This window comes from Crocodylus siamensis, chromosome 5, assembly GCF_052110815.1.
Source record: "Crocodylus siamensis isolate JL-2025a chromosome 5, ASM5211081v1, whole genome shotgun sequence".
In the NCBI taxonomy this organism is placed as follows: Eukaryota; Metazoa; Chordata; order Crocodylia; family Crocodylidae; genus Crocodylus; species Crocodylus siamensis.
Genome location: NC_143399.1, coordinates 40702979 through 40718443, shown reverse-complemented (window position 1 = coordinate 40718443; position 15465 = coordinate 40702979). Strand labels below are relative to the sequence as shown.

At 49.7% G+C, this 15465-nt stretch overlaps 1 protein-coding gene across 2 annotated transcripts in view; it reads left to right on the top strand.

The window, feature by feature from the left end:
• Positions 1-950: 950 nt before the first annotated feature.
• The window catches only part of UAP1 (UDP-N-acetylglucosamine pyrophosphorylase 1), a 34315-nt gene continuing 19800 nt past the window's right edge, over positions 951-15465 (top strand). The window contains exons 1-4 of one of the 2 annotated variants that reach the window (XM_090047828.1): positions 951-1360; positions 8138-8342; positions 12325-12500; positions 14919-15091. In XM_090047828.1, coding sequence (XP_089903954.1) covers positions 1087-1360; positions 8138-8342; positions 12325-12500; positions 14919-15091 — 828 coding nt within the window. In that variant the 5' untranslated portion in view covers positions 951-1086. The remainder of the gene's footprint in view (positions 1361-8137; positions 8343-12324; positions 12501-14918; positions 15092-15465) is intronic. The other variant, XM_090047830.1, reaches the window with a different exon arrangement.

The following is a 15465-nucleotide window of genomic DNA, read 5'->3' as shown; positions in this document are numbered from 1 at the left end:
TCCTCCCCCGTCCTCTTTTTTGAAACTGGAAATATGGTAACTTCAGTTTGCCAACTCTGAAGTGATTCCGGGAGGTATTTTTTTACAGGACATAAGGTTGTTATGAATTGCACTGTTCCCTGTATCAGTCTCCAGACTGCTTTCAATAGTCACAGAGAGATGGATGCCAGTTCCTGTACAGCCAACCCAGGATCGTTGGCTACGGTCACCCTGGGTTCACCCATCTCCACCTCCCTTTGGGAGACAAGCAAGTAGGGCAGAGGCAACAGGAAGCAGAGACAGAGCAGGGGCACGGGTAAGGGGCTGGAGCAGGAGCAGAGCAGTGAGCAGATGGGGGAGCTACACGGGGTGGGGAGCCACTGTGCTAGGGTGCAGTAGCGGTGGCCGTGCCCAGCTGGCGAGTGGGGGCCAAGGTGTAGTGCAGTGGTGGAGCTGGCTGGGGGCTGGTGGGGTGGGTGGAAGATGCCTGGGCCTAGCTCTGGGGCTGAGGCGGCAGTAGCTGCAGCGGGCCCGTGGCTGTGGGGTGGACGACTGCCCGCTATCCCCTCCCCCACAGCAGGCCGCGGGGGCAGGGCTCACGCCTATTGCCATGGCGACGGTGGGGTCACCCGACTTCCCCGCGCGGGTGGCCTCTCCCCTCCCTGGGCCCTTGGGGCTGCCACGTGCCCCGCCAGTGGATTGGGCTGCAGGGCTCCGACCCCGCCCCTCTTCCCCGGCGCGCGGCCACTCCGTCCGCGCCCCCTTTGCCCCCCCCCCCCCGCCTGCTTGTGACGTCAGCTCCAGCTGGCACTTTCCCTCCAGTGAGAGAGTACAGCAGCGGACGGCCCCGCCCCCGTCCCCGTCCCGGGCCGCTGTCGCTATTGGTGGCTCGGCGCAGTGCGCCAGTTAAAAGGAGGGGGCGCGCCCGGCCTCGCGCCCTGGCTGGCTGCAGGTGAGTGGCGCCGTTAGTCGGCTGGGGGTGGGGACGCGCATGCGCACTGCCCTGCACGGGGCGAGGCGAAGCGAGGGGAGCGGAGCGCAGCGCGGGTGGCGTTGCCCCCCGCAGGCAGTGACTTCCCTCCTCTGCCCGCCCGTCCCGCAGACCCCATGGAGCAGAGCGAGCTGCGCGCCCGCCTGGCCCGCGCCGGCCAGGACCATCTCCTGCGCTTCCTGTCCGAGCTGAGCGGCGCCGAGCAGCGGGCGCTGAGCGAGGAGCTGCGGGGCATGGACTTCGAGGAGCTCGGCCGCTTCTTCCGCAGGGCCATGGAGAGCGGCGACGCCGGCCAGGACAGGGTGGACGCCCGCATGGAGCCTGTGCCCCGGCAGGTGCTGGGCAGCGCCACCAGAGACCGCGACCAGCTGCACGACTGGGAGCAGCGAGGTATTTGGGGTGGGGAGGGGGGAAGGAGGGTGCTGCCCTCCTGCGGCACCGCCCTGCTCTCGGCGTTTGCTTCACAGGGCCCCTGGCAGAGCCTCCCTCTAGCCTTCTGCTGTGCAAATGGGGGTGGGCCAGGGCCCTGGGGTGCTGCCCGCTCCCATGGAGAATGCATATAGGTATGAGGAGGGAAGGGAGGATGGGGAGGCTGCCAGGGCCTTCAGAGGGTCCCCCGAGGTGTGAGGCGGGGGCAGGAGATGTTTTGAAGGCTGCCCCCAGGTGTGAGGGCAGAAGCTGAGCAGATCAGCCCAGGCTCAAGATGGTCCCTGCCTGGACAATCCCCCACTTCCCGGCCTCTCCATAAGAGGTGGGTGCCCTGATATATGAATCCCACTTTGACCCAAGGCGCCGCCTGTTTTGCCCCAGTGTCAGAGAGGGCGTTGAGCCTGCATGTTGCGGATGCTGGTATTTCAGCCAGACTCAAGAAGAGGTTGGACATGTTCTTGGAAGAAAGGGGCAGTGGTAGCGATGGGGCCTGGGAGCGAGGGGCATGGCCTCTGAATCAGCATGTCCTAGACTAGCAGCTCCCAAACTGACAGATTGTGTACCACCAATTTAAAATTATACAACCTTAAGTACCACTGGCAAATTTTTGTCACGTAAAGTATTTATAATAAGTCTGTTAACACGTAGCACTGACAGGCTGTCTGCATAGCATTGGTGGTACCCTACCACAGATTGGGAACCACTCTCATAGACCTTAAATGAGGGAGGCTGCAAGTGAGAAAGGAACAGAGGGAAAAACTGGTCAGGCCCAGTTCGCTGTCCCTTTCAGCATCTGCTCTCTGCCCTTCTGTGACACAGGAGACCGAGTGAGGTCGCCTATGGGTGGTTCTAATGCTCTTAATTCTTATGAGGGGTGCAGCAAATCCAAAAAGGTTGAGAGCCACTGCTCTAGCCTTTGGGGAGGGGACTGGTAGCTCCTGGTGGGTACAGACTTAGGTTCATGGCACCCCTCAGAAAATGCCTGCTCCTTTTTGTTTTTGCTCATTTTTTTTGGCCACAGAGAAATAATAGAATGAATTTTCTGTTGCAGAGCATTTGAAAGATGCCAGCTATGGATTTCTGTCTGAAATCTTTGCATTTATCTTGTGAATCATGTTTGTAAACCTGACAGTATTAGCATTGTGTGGCATGCTTGAAAGGATCTTGAGACACCCCATAATGCTAGGGCACTCTGGTGAATCACTGGTCTAGGTTTATCATCATTCTCTGACAAACGGGCCTGTTTTGGGGTTAAATAACTGCTGGGTGTCTCCACTGTTGAAGGGTGTGGCAGGGCAGGCTCATCTGGCTCCTGCCCAACCCCCTATGGCAACACTTAAGTTCCTTCTTTTAATGTTTCCTGAGGTCCCAAAGAATAAGATTTGACTTTCTTACCTGTGCTCAGAGGCTTAGGGAAATCGTGGCATCTCAGCTCAGAGACTGTTGCAAAGCTATATGGTTGTGGTGGTAGCATTGTTGTCAGGTAAGGGCTTCCCAGTTGTCCTAAATCTTGTCTCTGCTTTGCAGGAAGGAGTCCAAAACTGCTTGCAGCAGTGCTGTAATCTTGTGCCACTGGGACCCTATCTTATCTGGCTGTGATAAGTGTCACCTTTTGGCTCCTTAGTTAGTCAGGTGGATTAGTAACATCATGTGATGATGCCCTGATGTTGCAGAAAGCTGACAGGCTTGATGCTTGGGTTCTTGGATCCAGGAGCATAGGAACCAGACTTTCTCTTGCCCATCTTAATAGAAGGGATTAAAGAGGTCAACATGATGGGAATTATTCGTTCAGGGACTATCAACAGTAGCTTGCTGGCACTTGAGCTCGGTGGGCAAATCAGCAGCAAGTTTATCTGGCAGGAATATCTGAATGCGTCATCTGTGTTTGGAAGCTGTTGTGCTTCGGGAATTGTATGACGGATATGACAGCCTCTCCTCCAAAGCTTGCTATGTGGGCAGGACCTCTTTGTTCAACTGTTTTTCCAACTTGTCAGAGTGATTATCCTTGCTGAGAGCTGGTCAGCACCCTTGATGAGTTTCAGATAGGTTCAGGAAAAAAACCATTACTGTTCTAACAGTGAAGCAGTGGAATAGACGACCTAGGAAAGCTGTAGAATATCCATCACTGGAAGTGTTCAAGAAAAGTATTGATCAGGGATGATCCTAGGACAGGAGTTTTCAACCTTTCTGCATCATTGTACCCCTCCGCTGCCGGATGTGGAGCAGTGTACCCCCAGCCAATGAGCAGTGGGGGTGGCAAGTGGCTGAATGCAGAGTGGTGGCAGCTGCTGCATGCGAGCTGCCCCTACCCCTGCCCCTGCGTTTGGGGGATGCTGCTTGGCAGCGGTCCGTTCCCATTCACCTGTGTATACCTCTTAGGGCCATATCAAGTACCCCCAGTTGACAACCCCTGATCTAGGAGTATCTATGCCTATGTTTTACTGTTGGTATTTCCCATGCTTTTGGGCTTTGCTGGCTGCAAAAGCATATACAGGCAGTCCTCAGACTTACAACACAATTGATTCCTGAAAACTGCGTATTAAGTCAAAATGTTGAAACTTGGAACCAATTTTCTCATAAGAAACAATGTTATAAATGGGGGATTGGTTCCTGGACCAAGGCCTGATACCCTATTTTCACCAAAAATACCCCAGAATTTTATTCAATCAATTATAGATGAGTAATATAGCTACATTAATGTATTTATATTGTAAATAGCAATCATATTGATTTGGAAGGACTTATTTGAGGTGACTTTGCTGGACTTTTTGAAGGGCTCTTGGTTGGAGTCTTCTCAGGAGTCGTGACTTGCAGGTTTTTCTGGAGTCTTGTCTGCTTTCTTAAAGAAAGTGTCCAAGGAAGTTTGGACAGATGTTCTCCAAGGAGATGGGTGATGCAGTAAACTTGTTCGCTGGCATGGCATTGCATCAGATCAACCATTATAAAGTCAAGACTGATGTCATGAAGTTGAAACAGGGTGTCAGTATATAAACATTGTAAGTGCAAAACATTGTAAATCAAGGACTGCCTGTATATATTTTCCCCCCTCCTGTTTCTGTTGGTCAGGGTCGTGTTTCTTTACCTTCCTCAAAAGCACTGTAAGTTGGCTGCAGCCGAGGCTAGGGACTTTGATTGAGATGTGCCAGTGTTCCTGCTCAGACCCAAACATGGAAGTTCCTGGCATGCCTTTACACTTGGTCAGACCAGTCACCATATTTGGGGTCAGGAAGGAATTTTACCCTAGGGTCAGATTGGTTCACAGTGAGGGTGGGTTTAGTCTTCCCCTGTAGCTGGGCGGAAATGGCCCTCTTTTGTGGATCTCTCAAGCAAAGTTTAACAACTCTTACAATGGCAGGACATTGGCCACTTTTTTCCTCTGCTTTACCTGTGCCAAGTTAAGGTGTTGTCTGCAGTTGTGTCAGGGGAGAGGCAGTAGTTTTGACTGTAGTTCTACAAGTAGGTTAGACAGTGGATTTGTATGGAATGGTTTAGATGGGGATGATCCTGCCTGTAACTTGGGATTGGACTAGATAACCTCTGGAGGTCCCTTTGAGCCCTACTGCTGTGATTCAGACTTTAAATGCAGCTGTATGCCAAGCACTTCACTGATGCCCTTCCTGACTCCCAAGTAAAGTGAACTGAAGTTTCCTTTTGAGCTGACGCTAGGCAGGTAACCTTTTATCAGAACAGAACCCTCTGTAAAAGGGAGTGCAGAAACTTCTGGGGCAGGGAGGGGGTAAAACTTACTTAAACTGAATTGCACTGTTAACCGAAGGCTCTGCTGCCTTTACACAAGGATCCTATACAACAAGGCTGTGCTAGTACCTTGTAGCTGAGAAGATAAATGTTATGGCTGGTGAGGCTGTAACTAGGGTGACAGCCCAGTGACTGGCAGTACATAAGAGTCTGTTAAACAAGTCTCTTAAGCAAGTTCAGGGTGTTAGTGGGATGATAAAAAGCTTTAACTTTTGCTAGTGAACAGAAAACTGTACCAGGGCTCTGGGTACTTAGCTTCTATTTTCTACAGCTCCCACCTCCACCCAGCTTGCCAGGACAGAAATGGCCAACTGGGAGCATATGTGCTGCAAGTAGTACGGGCAGCCTCTCTGTGTGGCTTGCAGTGGTCCAAGGAGGGGACAGGCAGCCCAATGGCAGATAAGGTAGGGACCAGAAAACAGAGCAGCAGATTGGTCAAGGAGCAGAAAGCAGGATGACCCATTAGGCAAGAGAAGGAGATAAGAGTGGCACTTGGAAAGTGTGGGGCTAATCTATGGCACACGTGCCAAAATGTTTGGCCCTCACTATGCTAGGAGGTGTTGCCAAGTCACTTTCCCTGTCTGTGCCTCCATATCTTTATCTGTCAGTCTCAAAGTACTTTATGAATGAGGCCAGTATCATATTTCCATTTTTTTCAGAGGAAGAATTGATGAAATCTACCCAGCTAACTAGCCTTTATGGAAAGCACTTACATGGTTTTATTCTTAATATAACAGTGAAGTGGTTGGGAAAGGTGGAGAGGCTAATAATTTAATACCTCTTCACATTCATGTGCTGTTTATTGGGCATATACATTTCCAATACAGCTTGACTGACTTGTAATACTCCCTTTTCCAGGTTTCAGCCAGTGTTTAAAGTGAATCTGAGGCATGAGTCCAAGCAGGAAGCTATCCAGGAAGCATTTGACCTAGGAAGGTGTTTGCTGTCAAGCCAGCTGTGTTTGCTATAAATGTTATCAGGGCAACCACCCATGTCATAGACCTTGCAGGTAGAGAAAGTTCTGCTTAGACCAGAATATTTTGCAATGTTAAATGCCTGTCTTCAGGAGTGAACGAACAGCTTTCTGAACTTCTCCTTGAATGCTCAAGTGTTTATGACCTGCCCAGAAAAGCAAGAAGTTTTCTGGGAAGTTTACAGCTTAAGGCAGCTTCTTTTGAAGGAAAGAACTCTGCATGAGAAGTGTGAAAAACACTTCTCTGTATGAAGAGGGTTGGGAATGTGGAACTCTTGAAGACAAAATATTTTGAACATAGAGCTACTTCACACTTGCTTCCATATACAAATATACTGTATAGCTGGTGGAGTGAAAAAAAAAGGCTCTATAGTCACTCAGCCTTTGCAGTTCTCAGAACTCAGTGTAACCGCTGCTCATTAAGTACACAGTGCTCTCAGTGTTTTAGCAGGCCTGAAACTGATTAGTGCCATGTCACACTTTTTAAGGCTTCTAACAGTTTCAAGACTGCTATTAGAAGTAGACAGATGCAGTTAACAGGAGTCCAGTTAGCTTAAGATAGATGGTAGGATTGAAATATGCTATGCACTTAACCAATGTGCAGCTAACCAGTGCTTGCCACCATACAGGCAATGGACTAGAAATTGTCGCTGGCCTTATGTTACACAGTTAAGCAAGTTCTGCACTTAAGTGTAGTGGACCTGAGTGAAGTATGCTCCATTAGAAAACCCTTCCAGTGTTTGCTTGATGTTCCATTAGTACTACTTGAGCCTGGAGTGTCTGTCACTGCAGTCCTGCCACATAACACTTATCCCATTCCTTCTTCTGAAATGAGGGTGTACGTGGGTGAAACAAGGTACAGATCTGTCTGGACTGGTGTCAGCACTCTGAAGTGCTCCTGTCTCCCACTCATACCTATGCTTAAACTGTGTACCTCCAACAAAATGCACAGACTTGCATCTCCTGTTCACTTTTTCCATCTAATTGTTGAATAGTGAAATTCCATCAAAAGAAACCATTAGGGATGTTCACTTCATTTGACACTTGCCAGTTTCTGCATCTAAAATAATACTTGTATCACTAAATACCAAATTCACCCTACAGCAGCATAAAAGTTGTTTAACTGCTGATTTATGCTGTCAATCTTATTTCCTTATTGGTTGTTAAGTTGCCAACATCTATGTACTATAGATCGGGATTGTTTGGAGGAGTAACTGTCGGCCCTGAAAGCCTGTGTTTGGGAGTTGTGACTGCTTCTCCCAACACAGGCTTTTTCATTACTTGCTTTCTGACCATGAGTAACTAATAGGTGAGGTAATGGTTTGTACTGGGCAGTTCAGAGTGCTGTGCAAATGTCAAACTCCCTGCTGAAGAGGGGGGCGAAATCTAGTGAGTGTTAAGAGGTGGCTGTTCTAGTCTTGCTTTGTGTTGTCCCCACAGAGTTTGGAGTTGCTAGGACCAACCTGCCCTCTGGAGTCTATAGTCTCCTTTTAGTTTGCAGTGGTGGAAGGACAACTAAAATCCAGAAATGCTTTGAGGGAGTTAATGGTTTCAGGCAATAAGTGTGCGACAGTCAGCTAAGTTACCACATTCCCAAGAAGCATCCCACTGCCCTCCTTCAAGGCTGGCAGCATGCAGAGCCATGGTGAGGATTGGCTGGTGTTGATTACTTGATTTTGATTTACCAAGATCTTATGTAGAGCCCTAACAATCATCCTTGCCCCCTCCAGGCAAAGTATATTGGCCCAGTCTCCAGGGCAGTATGCAGCTTCTTTTCTTCAAACTCTCCAGTGTGTCTGTCCCATTAGATGAAGACTGCTTCCTGCCCTCTCCACCAGCACCAGCCAGATGGGACACTGAAGGATCAGTATGCCAAGCAGTTGTGCCTAATCTAAAAGGCACAGCATGGTGTCCTCCTTGCAGAGGGGGCAAGTTCTTGGTCACACTTTCTGCCCAGGTCCAGGTACTGACAAGAATTCTAATGCATCTTTTTTCCTTTGTTTGTATAGGTCTACACCATATTTCTCAGAGCAAAGTCGCTGTTCTTCTTCTGGCTGGCGGTCAGGGAACAAGGCTGGGTGTTTCATATCCCAAGGGAATGTATGATGTTGGATTGCCGTCACACAAAACGCTTTTCCAGATCCAAGCGGAGCGCATTTTGAAGCTTCAGCAGCTGGCTGAAAAAGAACATGGCACCAAATGTGTTATTCCATGGTAAGGAGTGGAGGATGGTCCTGATGAACACCATTCTCACTACTAGTATGGCCAAAAAGTAGTGGTTGCAGACTGATAGGCTACCTCTGTCTCTTCTGACTTTAATCGTGGGCAAGGTTGTTAATCTCCCTAACTCATGCCTTTGCCATAGCAAGGCAAAGGTGTGGCTACTACCCCATTGTCCTAACGTGGATGCATAGAAAACAAACTCAATATAGCTCCCCTGGGTCAGCTTTCCAGTTGGGTTGCTCTAAGTGCAACACATATACTTCCAGGAGGTGGGAGAGGGGATCTTGCTCTGGTGATATTGTGTCGACAAAGTTGCACCAGAGTGAGTACCTAGTGTAGCCATGGTGGAGTCTGCCCACCCCCCAAAGGACTTGGAGCAGAGAGGTTGTGCAAATGCAAAGGATTAAGTGTCTTCACCTCTGTTTTCTTGGGCAGGGACCGGGACTTCCCAACCATAATGCAAGACGGACTCAAGGGGAACACCTCCAGACCTCAAGTTGGGGAGGACTGGGTTAGAGAGCTTCTGGAGGGGCTGGAAGTGTTCAAATCAGCAGGTCCACATGCTCTCCACCCCAGGGTGTTGAGGGAGCTAGCAGGGGTTATTGCAGGGCCTTTGGCATGGCTTTACGAGCGCTTATGGTGCTCGGGCCAGGTGCCAGATGATTGGAAGATAGCCAACATGGTCCCCATCTTTAAAAAGGGAGGAGGGAGGACCTGGGCAACTATAGGTCTGTCAGTCTTACCCCAATCCTAGGGAAACTGTTTGAGAAGATCATCAAGGAGCACATCTGTGATGGGCCGGCTTCAGGGATGATGCTCAAGGGCAACCAGCACAGTTTCATTAGGGGCAGGTCATGTCAGGCCAACCTGATTTGCCTTTTATGATCAGGTCACAAAAACGTTGGATGCAGGTGTCGCTGTGGATGTAGTCTTTTTGGACTTCAGCAAGGCCTTTGACACTATCTCCTACCCCATCCTCATTAAAAAAACTAGGTGACTGTGGCATTGATGCCTACACAGTCAGTCAGATTGCAGATTGGCTGAAGGGTCGCACTCAGAGGGTGATGGTGGACGGGTCATATTCGACCTGTGGAAAAGTGGGCAGTGGAGTCCCCCAGGGCTCGGTCCTTGGGCCCGCGCTGTTCAATCTCTTTATCAGCGATTTGGATAATGGGGGCGGGGGGAAGCAACCTGTTTAAATTTGCTGATGATACCAAAATTTGGGGTGAGGTGAGCACACTAGTAGGGAGGGAAAGACTGCAGCAAGACTTGGATAGGTTACAGGGGTGGGCTAATAAAAACAGGATGCGTTTCAATACTGATAATGCAGGGTGCTACACTTGGGCAGTAGTAACCAGCAGCGCACTTATAAGATGGAAAACTCCCTTCTTGAGGCAGAAAGGGATCTTGGAGTCATTGCTGACTCCAAGATGAACGTGGGCGGACAACGCGAGGTCACAGTTGGCAGGGCTAACCGGACCTTGTCGTGCATCCACAAGTGCATCTCAAGTAGGTCCAAGGAGGTGATCCTCCCCATCTACGTGACACTGGTCAGGCCACAGCTGGAGTACTGTGTCCAGTTCTGTGCACCCCACTTCAGGAGGGATGTGAACAACATGGAGAGGGTCCAGAGGAGGGCCACCCGCATGATCAGAGGGGAGCAGGGCAGGCGCTATGAGGAGACGCTACGAGACCTGAACCTATTCAGCCTCCGCAAGAGAAGGCTGAGAGAGGATCTGGTGGCCATCTATAAACTGGCCAAGGGAGGCCAGCAGGCAACAGGAGCGTCCCTGTTGCCCTGAACACTACTGGGAGTAACAAGGAATAACGGCCATAAGTTGACAGAGTAGATTCGGGCTAAATATCGGAAGGCACTACTTCACAATCAGGGCAGCTAGGATCTGGAACCAACTTCCAAGAGAAGTGGTGCTGGCTCCTACCCTGGAGGTCTTTAAGACGGGGCTTGATGCCTACCTGACTGGAGTCATTTAAGCCCAGTTTTTTCTCCTGCCCAGGCAGGGGGTCAGACTTGAAGATCTCCAAGGTTCCTTCCGACCCGACTTCTATGATTCTGTGAAGTCTAGTTAAGGTTGTGATTAGATTGACTAGAAAGCAGATAATGGCAATATTGTCTGCCATTCTTAGCTAGAGGGCAAGCCCTTTCAGCTGGACTCTAGGATGTGTATTGTGATCTCCTGCGTCTGTCCCACTGGCAGGGGTGATAAATTTGCCAAAAGGTTTCCTAGGTATCTGAGTTGAGTAGGTGTTGATGAGAGCCCAAGTTGCAAATGTCCTGAGAAATTTCCCCTTGCAGTCTTTCTCTGTAACAGGCCTTGAAAAGGTGGGGTAATGGGAGGGGAAATCCTTTTTGAAGGAGGCAAAGTTCCAAATTCAGCAGTCTCCCATTCAGTGTCTGCCACACCTGGAACCCCTGGGTATATTGGGATTATGGAACTGCCCTTCACTTCCTTCTGAGGGGGCTGTTCTTAAGGTCAGGTCAGTTCATCTTCAGTCACTTCCCTATCATGATCAAGTTTTACTACCCTTCATTGTTCTTTCTCCTCTCAGTGGTGTGGCCACTGATTAAAAAAATAAACAAAAACATGCCATATCAGAGCATAGCCTGGAACTGCTTCAGCCTCTTCATTAGTTAGGGTCCCAAAGAGGGGCAAAAAAAAAAAAAAAGATGTATTTGGGAACCTGGTATCAAATTTGGTTTCCTGTGATGGCCCTGGCTAATGTATAGGGAGACCAAGAAAAGCATAATCCCAGCAGTTCTGGCTGCTACAGTGGAATGCAGAATCATATGGAGTGTGGGGGAACATGCTTCCAAACAGCCCTTCTACATGGAACCCCAACTTCTGTGTAGCACCTCGGGTTGCCTTCAATGTCCAGGGTCAGTTTGTTCTGTCCCTTCCTTCTGCAGTAGGGAAGAGACAAGTGTGGTCCTGTCTTGATTCCTTCCCTCCACTAACACTTTTGAGCGTCTTTCCCTTCTGCACAGCATTGGGATGGGGTTGTATTGCAAGGGGAGATATGGGTGCTTTAGGGAGCTACGTTTTGTGCTCGGTTTTCACAGCTTATACCTAATCACGTGGGGCGTGGGTGGAAATAAGCCTGGCTCTGTTTTGAGTGATATGGTTATAGGTGGAAACCCCTTCCTAGGAGGCAGAAAGGGGAGCTTTAGATCATGGCTAGTCTTCAGCAGCACACCGAATTTAATCACATCTTGCCTGGTAGATACCCTAATAATGGGGTTCCTTCAGTGCCATAACTGACCTGTGGAACTCCTTGCTGCAGGATATTGTGGAGGTCAGTAATGTAATGGGGTTCCAACAAGGATTAGACAGCTCTGTGCAGGGGAAGTCCATACAGGACTATTAAACACCACAATCCCAGATGTCACCTTGTGCCCAGCATGTCCCTAACTCTAGGACTGCAGATGACTGCAAGACTATAACTGAGCAGGGATCACTTTACACTTGCCCTGTTTCTTATTCTCTTCCTATAAATTGCCCAGTGGTTGGTACCATTGGAGGCAAGATACTGTGTTAGAGGGATACTTGATCTGACCCATTATGGCAGTTTTTGTATTCTTGACACACAGTCTGTCTATACCTTCCTGCTGGCTTCAGAACTCCCTGACATGACCCCATTCTGACAAGCACTGCTGGACACGAGGCTTTATAGAGCCCTTGGGTCAGTGGTTTGCTGCTGCCATTTAAATATTGTTGTGAGTCAGGATCCTTTAGAACTGAGCTGGGGCTCCATTATGATGATGAGTTTCCCACTGGGGGATTGAGAGGGTTGTCCCACGAGTACTTGTCATATGCTTCAAAAGGAGCCATGGGGTGTGGGGAGCAACGTAGGTTGCATTGCTCCATATAGAAATCCTGCGTGTTTGTGTTGGGCTACATCTGCCCTTGGTCAAATGTGTCCTTATTCTTCTGTTTTTCTCTCCATGCTGTGGCAGGTACATCATGACAAGCGGCAGAACAATAGAATCCACAAAGGAGTTCTTCTTGAAACACAAGTATTTTGGTTTAAAGAAGGAAAATGTGGTCTTTTTCCAGCAGGGGATGCTGCCTGCCATGGGGTTTGATGGGAAAATTCTTCTGGAAGAAAAGAGCAAAGTTTCCATGGCACCAGGTTTGTGCTTCTGGAAACTTGTTAAAGGGATCTAGGGGAAGGTAATGGTTTCATCCAGACCACACTTGTCAGGGTTCTGAGTGGGGCACTGAAATAACTGGTAGTGGAGTCCTCTGAGGCAAGATCAGGAGAGTGAAGGGGTGAGAGACTTTGAAGTGGGGAAGGCTGAAGTTAGGTGAAAGCTGAGCCCAAGTTTGTTGGGCAGACACAGCAAGCAACTTACTGATATTTTAGATACAGGGTCGACTTATTTTAAACACAAATCCTGTGGGTTTGGCAGTGTCCCAGGTTTGGTAATTGATATTAAGCAGAGGGGGGAATGCTGAAGTGAAGTAGCTCAAGTGGGAGGAAATGAGCTTGTCGAATGACAGTCGCTTCTTCCTACCCCAGAGCATCTCTCAACTAAAAGTTAGATGCAGAGGGGTGGAAAAAATAGGAGCAAACCATATTAAACTCCTGGGGCTGGCTCCTAATAATGTTTGTTTTTTCTTCAAAAGGGTGTGTCCATGCAAAAGCAGAAAATGCCTGCTTTATGAGCTGACAGACATGTGACTTTTACAAGCCACTTGAACAGTTTATATAATCACTGTGTATCTGCTTGTTGCAATCTTCTCTACTCCTCTCCCCCCATCCCTGTCCCCCAATGACCAACATTGCTAACAGAGCCAGGAGACTTGGGTTAGGCAGGATGCTGGAGTTCTCTGTGGTACAGAGCACCTGGCTTCCTGTCCCTGGTGAGGAGGGGTAGTTTTGCATAAGATGGCTTCTTGTGTAATCTTGTTTGCTTGTTGGAGGCTCTCCATGCTATCCAGGAGAACTAAAGAGTCAGAGGTGAAGACCTGGGTTCTCCTAGTTCTTCTGACTGATGGTGACTGTTGGGCTAAACTGCATAGTTCAATTTGCGTAGGTTGAACTGAGAAGCTAGTGAACAGACATTCATTTTTGATTCCAGAAATATAGGCACGTGCCTGCAGTGGCTCAGGCTGGAAGCTGGGGGGTGCTAGAGCAAGCCTTCCCTTCCCTTCCCTTCCCTTCCCTTCCCCAGGGGCAGGAAGGCTAGAGGGAAGCTGAGTTGAGGGTGCGGAGGGCAGTGCATGGCCAGGCCCTGGAAGGCCACTGAGTAAGATTGGGGAGGGCTTTAAGTCCCTTCCCTGGCCTGCAGGGACCCCAGCTGGGGTGTGCCTGGAAGGGGAAGGGGCAAGCAGCCCTTGCCAGGTTTGGCCAGCCGGTGGCCTGGGCAGTGCCTCAGGTGGAGGGCAGGGAGGGGGATTAAGTTTCCCCTGCTTCCCCTCTCCCACAGGCATGGGACCCCAGCTAGAAGACCTCTGCTGTGGTAGGAGAAGGGAGGCAGGTAGATTTAATCCCCCTCTCTCCCCTCTGCCTGAGCCTGTTGTCCCATGCACCCACCCCCTCCACTGCAGTGGGGAAAAGTTTGGCAGGAGCTGTTCCACCCTGTCTAGGCAGACCAGCTCAGGCCAATGCAGTGGGTTTCTCACCCCCACCCCCTTGTCAGCCACCCCTGGCTGTTCTGGTTAGAGGGCAGAGGGGTGGGGCCAACTCTGCTATGCTCAATTAGACAGCACAGCACAGCCCAGGGCTGTAAAACATCCTGGGATGCTGAGGGACTGATTTAACTTGAACTAGGAAGAGGTCTGGGACAGAAGTTCCATAAACTGGTTTGACTTAAGTCAGTTAAGACATATATGACATTCAACCAGGTTTCTTTCAACTAGTTTCAGCCATTTTGAAATCAGTTTACGTGCACAGAACTTCAGTTGTTACAGGTCTAAACCAGTTTCTGATTACTTAAACTGGTGTATGTGTAACTTCTGTCTCTAGCCTTATAGTTCAATCCTCCATGGCGCTGAAGTCTTGCTTCCCTTGGAAGAGACGAGTGCACTTTTCACTGAGCTGCTCTCTTTGTCCCAGTTTGGTAATTTACCAAATGAAAACTAACCCTGCAAAGCTCCCTCTCCTATTCAGAAGTCCTTTTTAGTCTTTCCTCGCTGCTTTTGCTACAGCTGTACTTCTCTCCCCTCTATTGGAGTAGGCATACTCCAGCACTCGTTCACTGGCTAGCCACTTGGCTGGCTAGCCACATGGGAGCATCTGCTGGAGGGGTCTGTTGCTTACCTTCTGGCTTGAGCGAAGGGGTAGGATGAGATGCAAGCAGAGGGCAGAGTGTGGAAAGGATGTCACAGAGTAGCGGGTAGAACAGGCTTTCCAAGCTGAGGTCCTTCCTAGCATCTGTTCTTTTCTCTGCAGCAGCTTCTGTCAACACTGTGACCTGACTGCTGCACAGGACAACTTGCTGGGGCTTTGACAAGCTTCCTGAGCTTAGTCTTGTTCCTCCTCTCTGCAGTTCTGGTGCATTAATATGTTCTTCTCTCCCCTCCCACCCCTCCCCGCCCTTACCAGATGGCAATGGAGGGCTGTATCGAGCTCTCGGGGCCCACGGTATCATGGAGGACATGGAAAAGCGAGGCATCGGGAGCATCCACGTGTACTGTGTTGACAACATCTTGGTGAAGGTGGCTGACCCCAGGTTCATTGGGTTCTGCATACAGAAAGGAGCAGACTGTGGTGCAAAGGTAACCTCTTCTATGGTGAGGGAGGAGGATGGGCCATGGAATATGCTGTAATTGGCAGTTTAGCTTGCACACTTGCTGGACTGCTTTAACCGCCTGCTTCTCCGTCTGGAGAAACAGGCAGAGTCTTCTACATCATGTTTCTTTTGGGTAAGAAGAGCAGCTGGGGTGGCTGCAAGGGAAACAGCCAGAGTGCACCAGTTATGGCCTTTAGCTGGGCAAAGGGACTGAAAGGGAGCAGAATACTAGTTCTTGTAGTGAGTCCAGGATGTGTTGGGGTGTGGGAGGGAGGAGAAAGAGACTTGGGGGTCATCATTGACCACAAGATGAAGCATCCATAGATGCTTCTCAAACAAATCCCGGGACATCATTCTTCC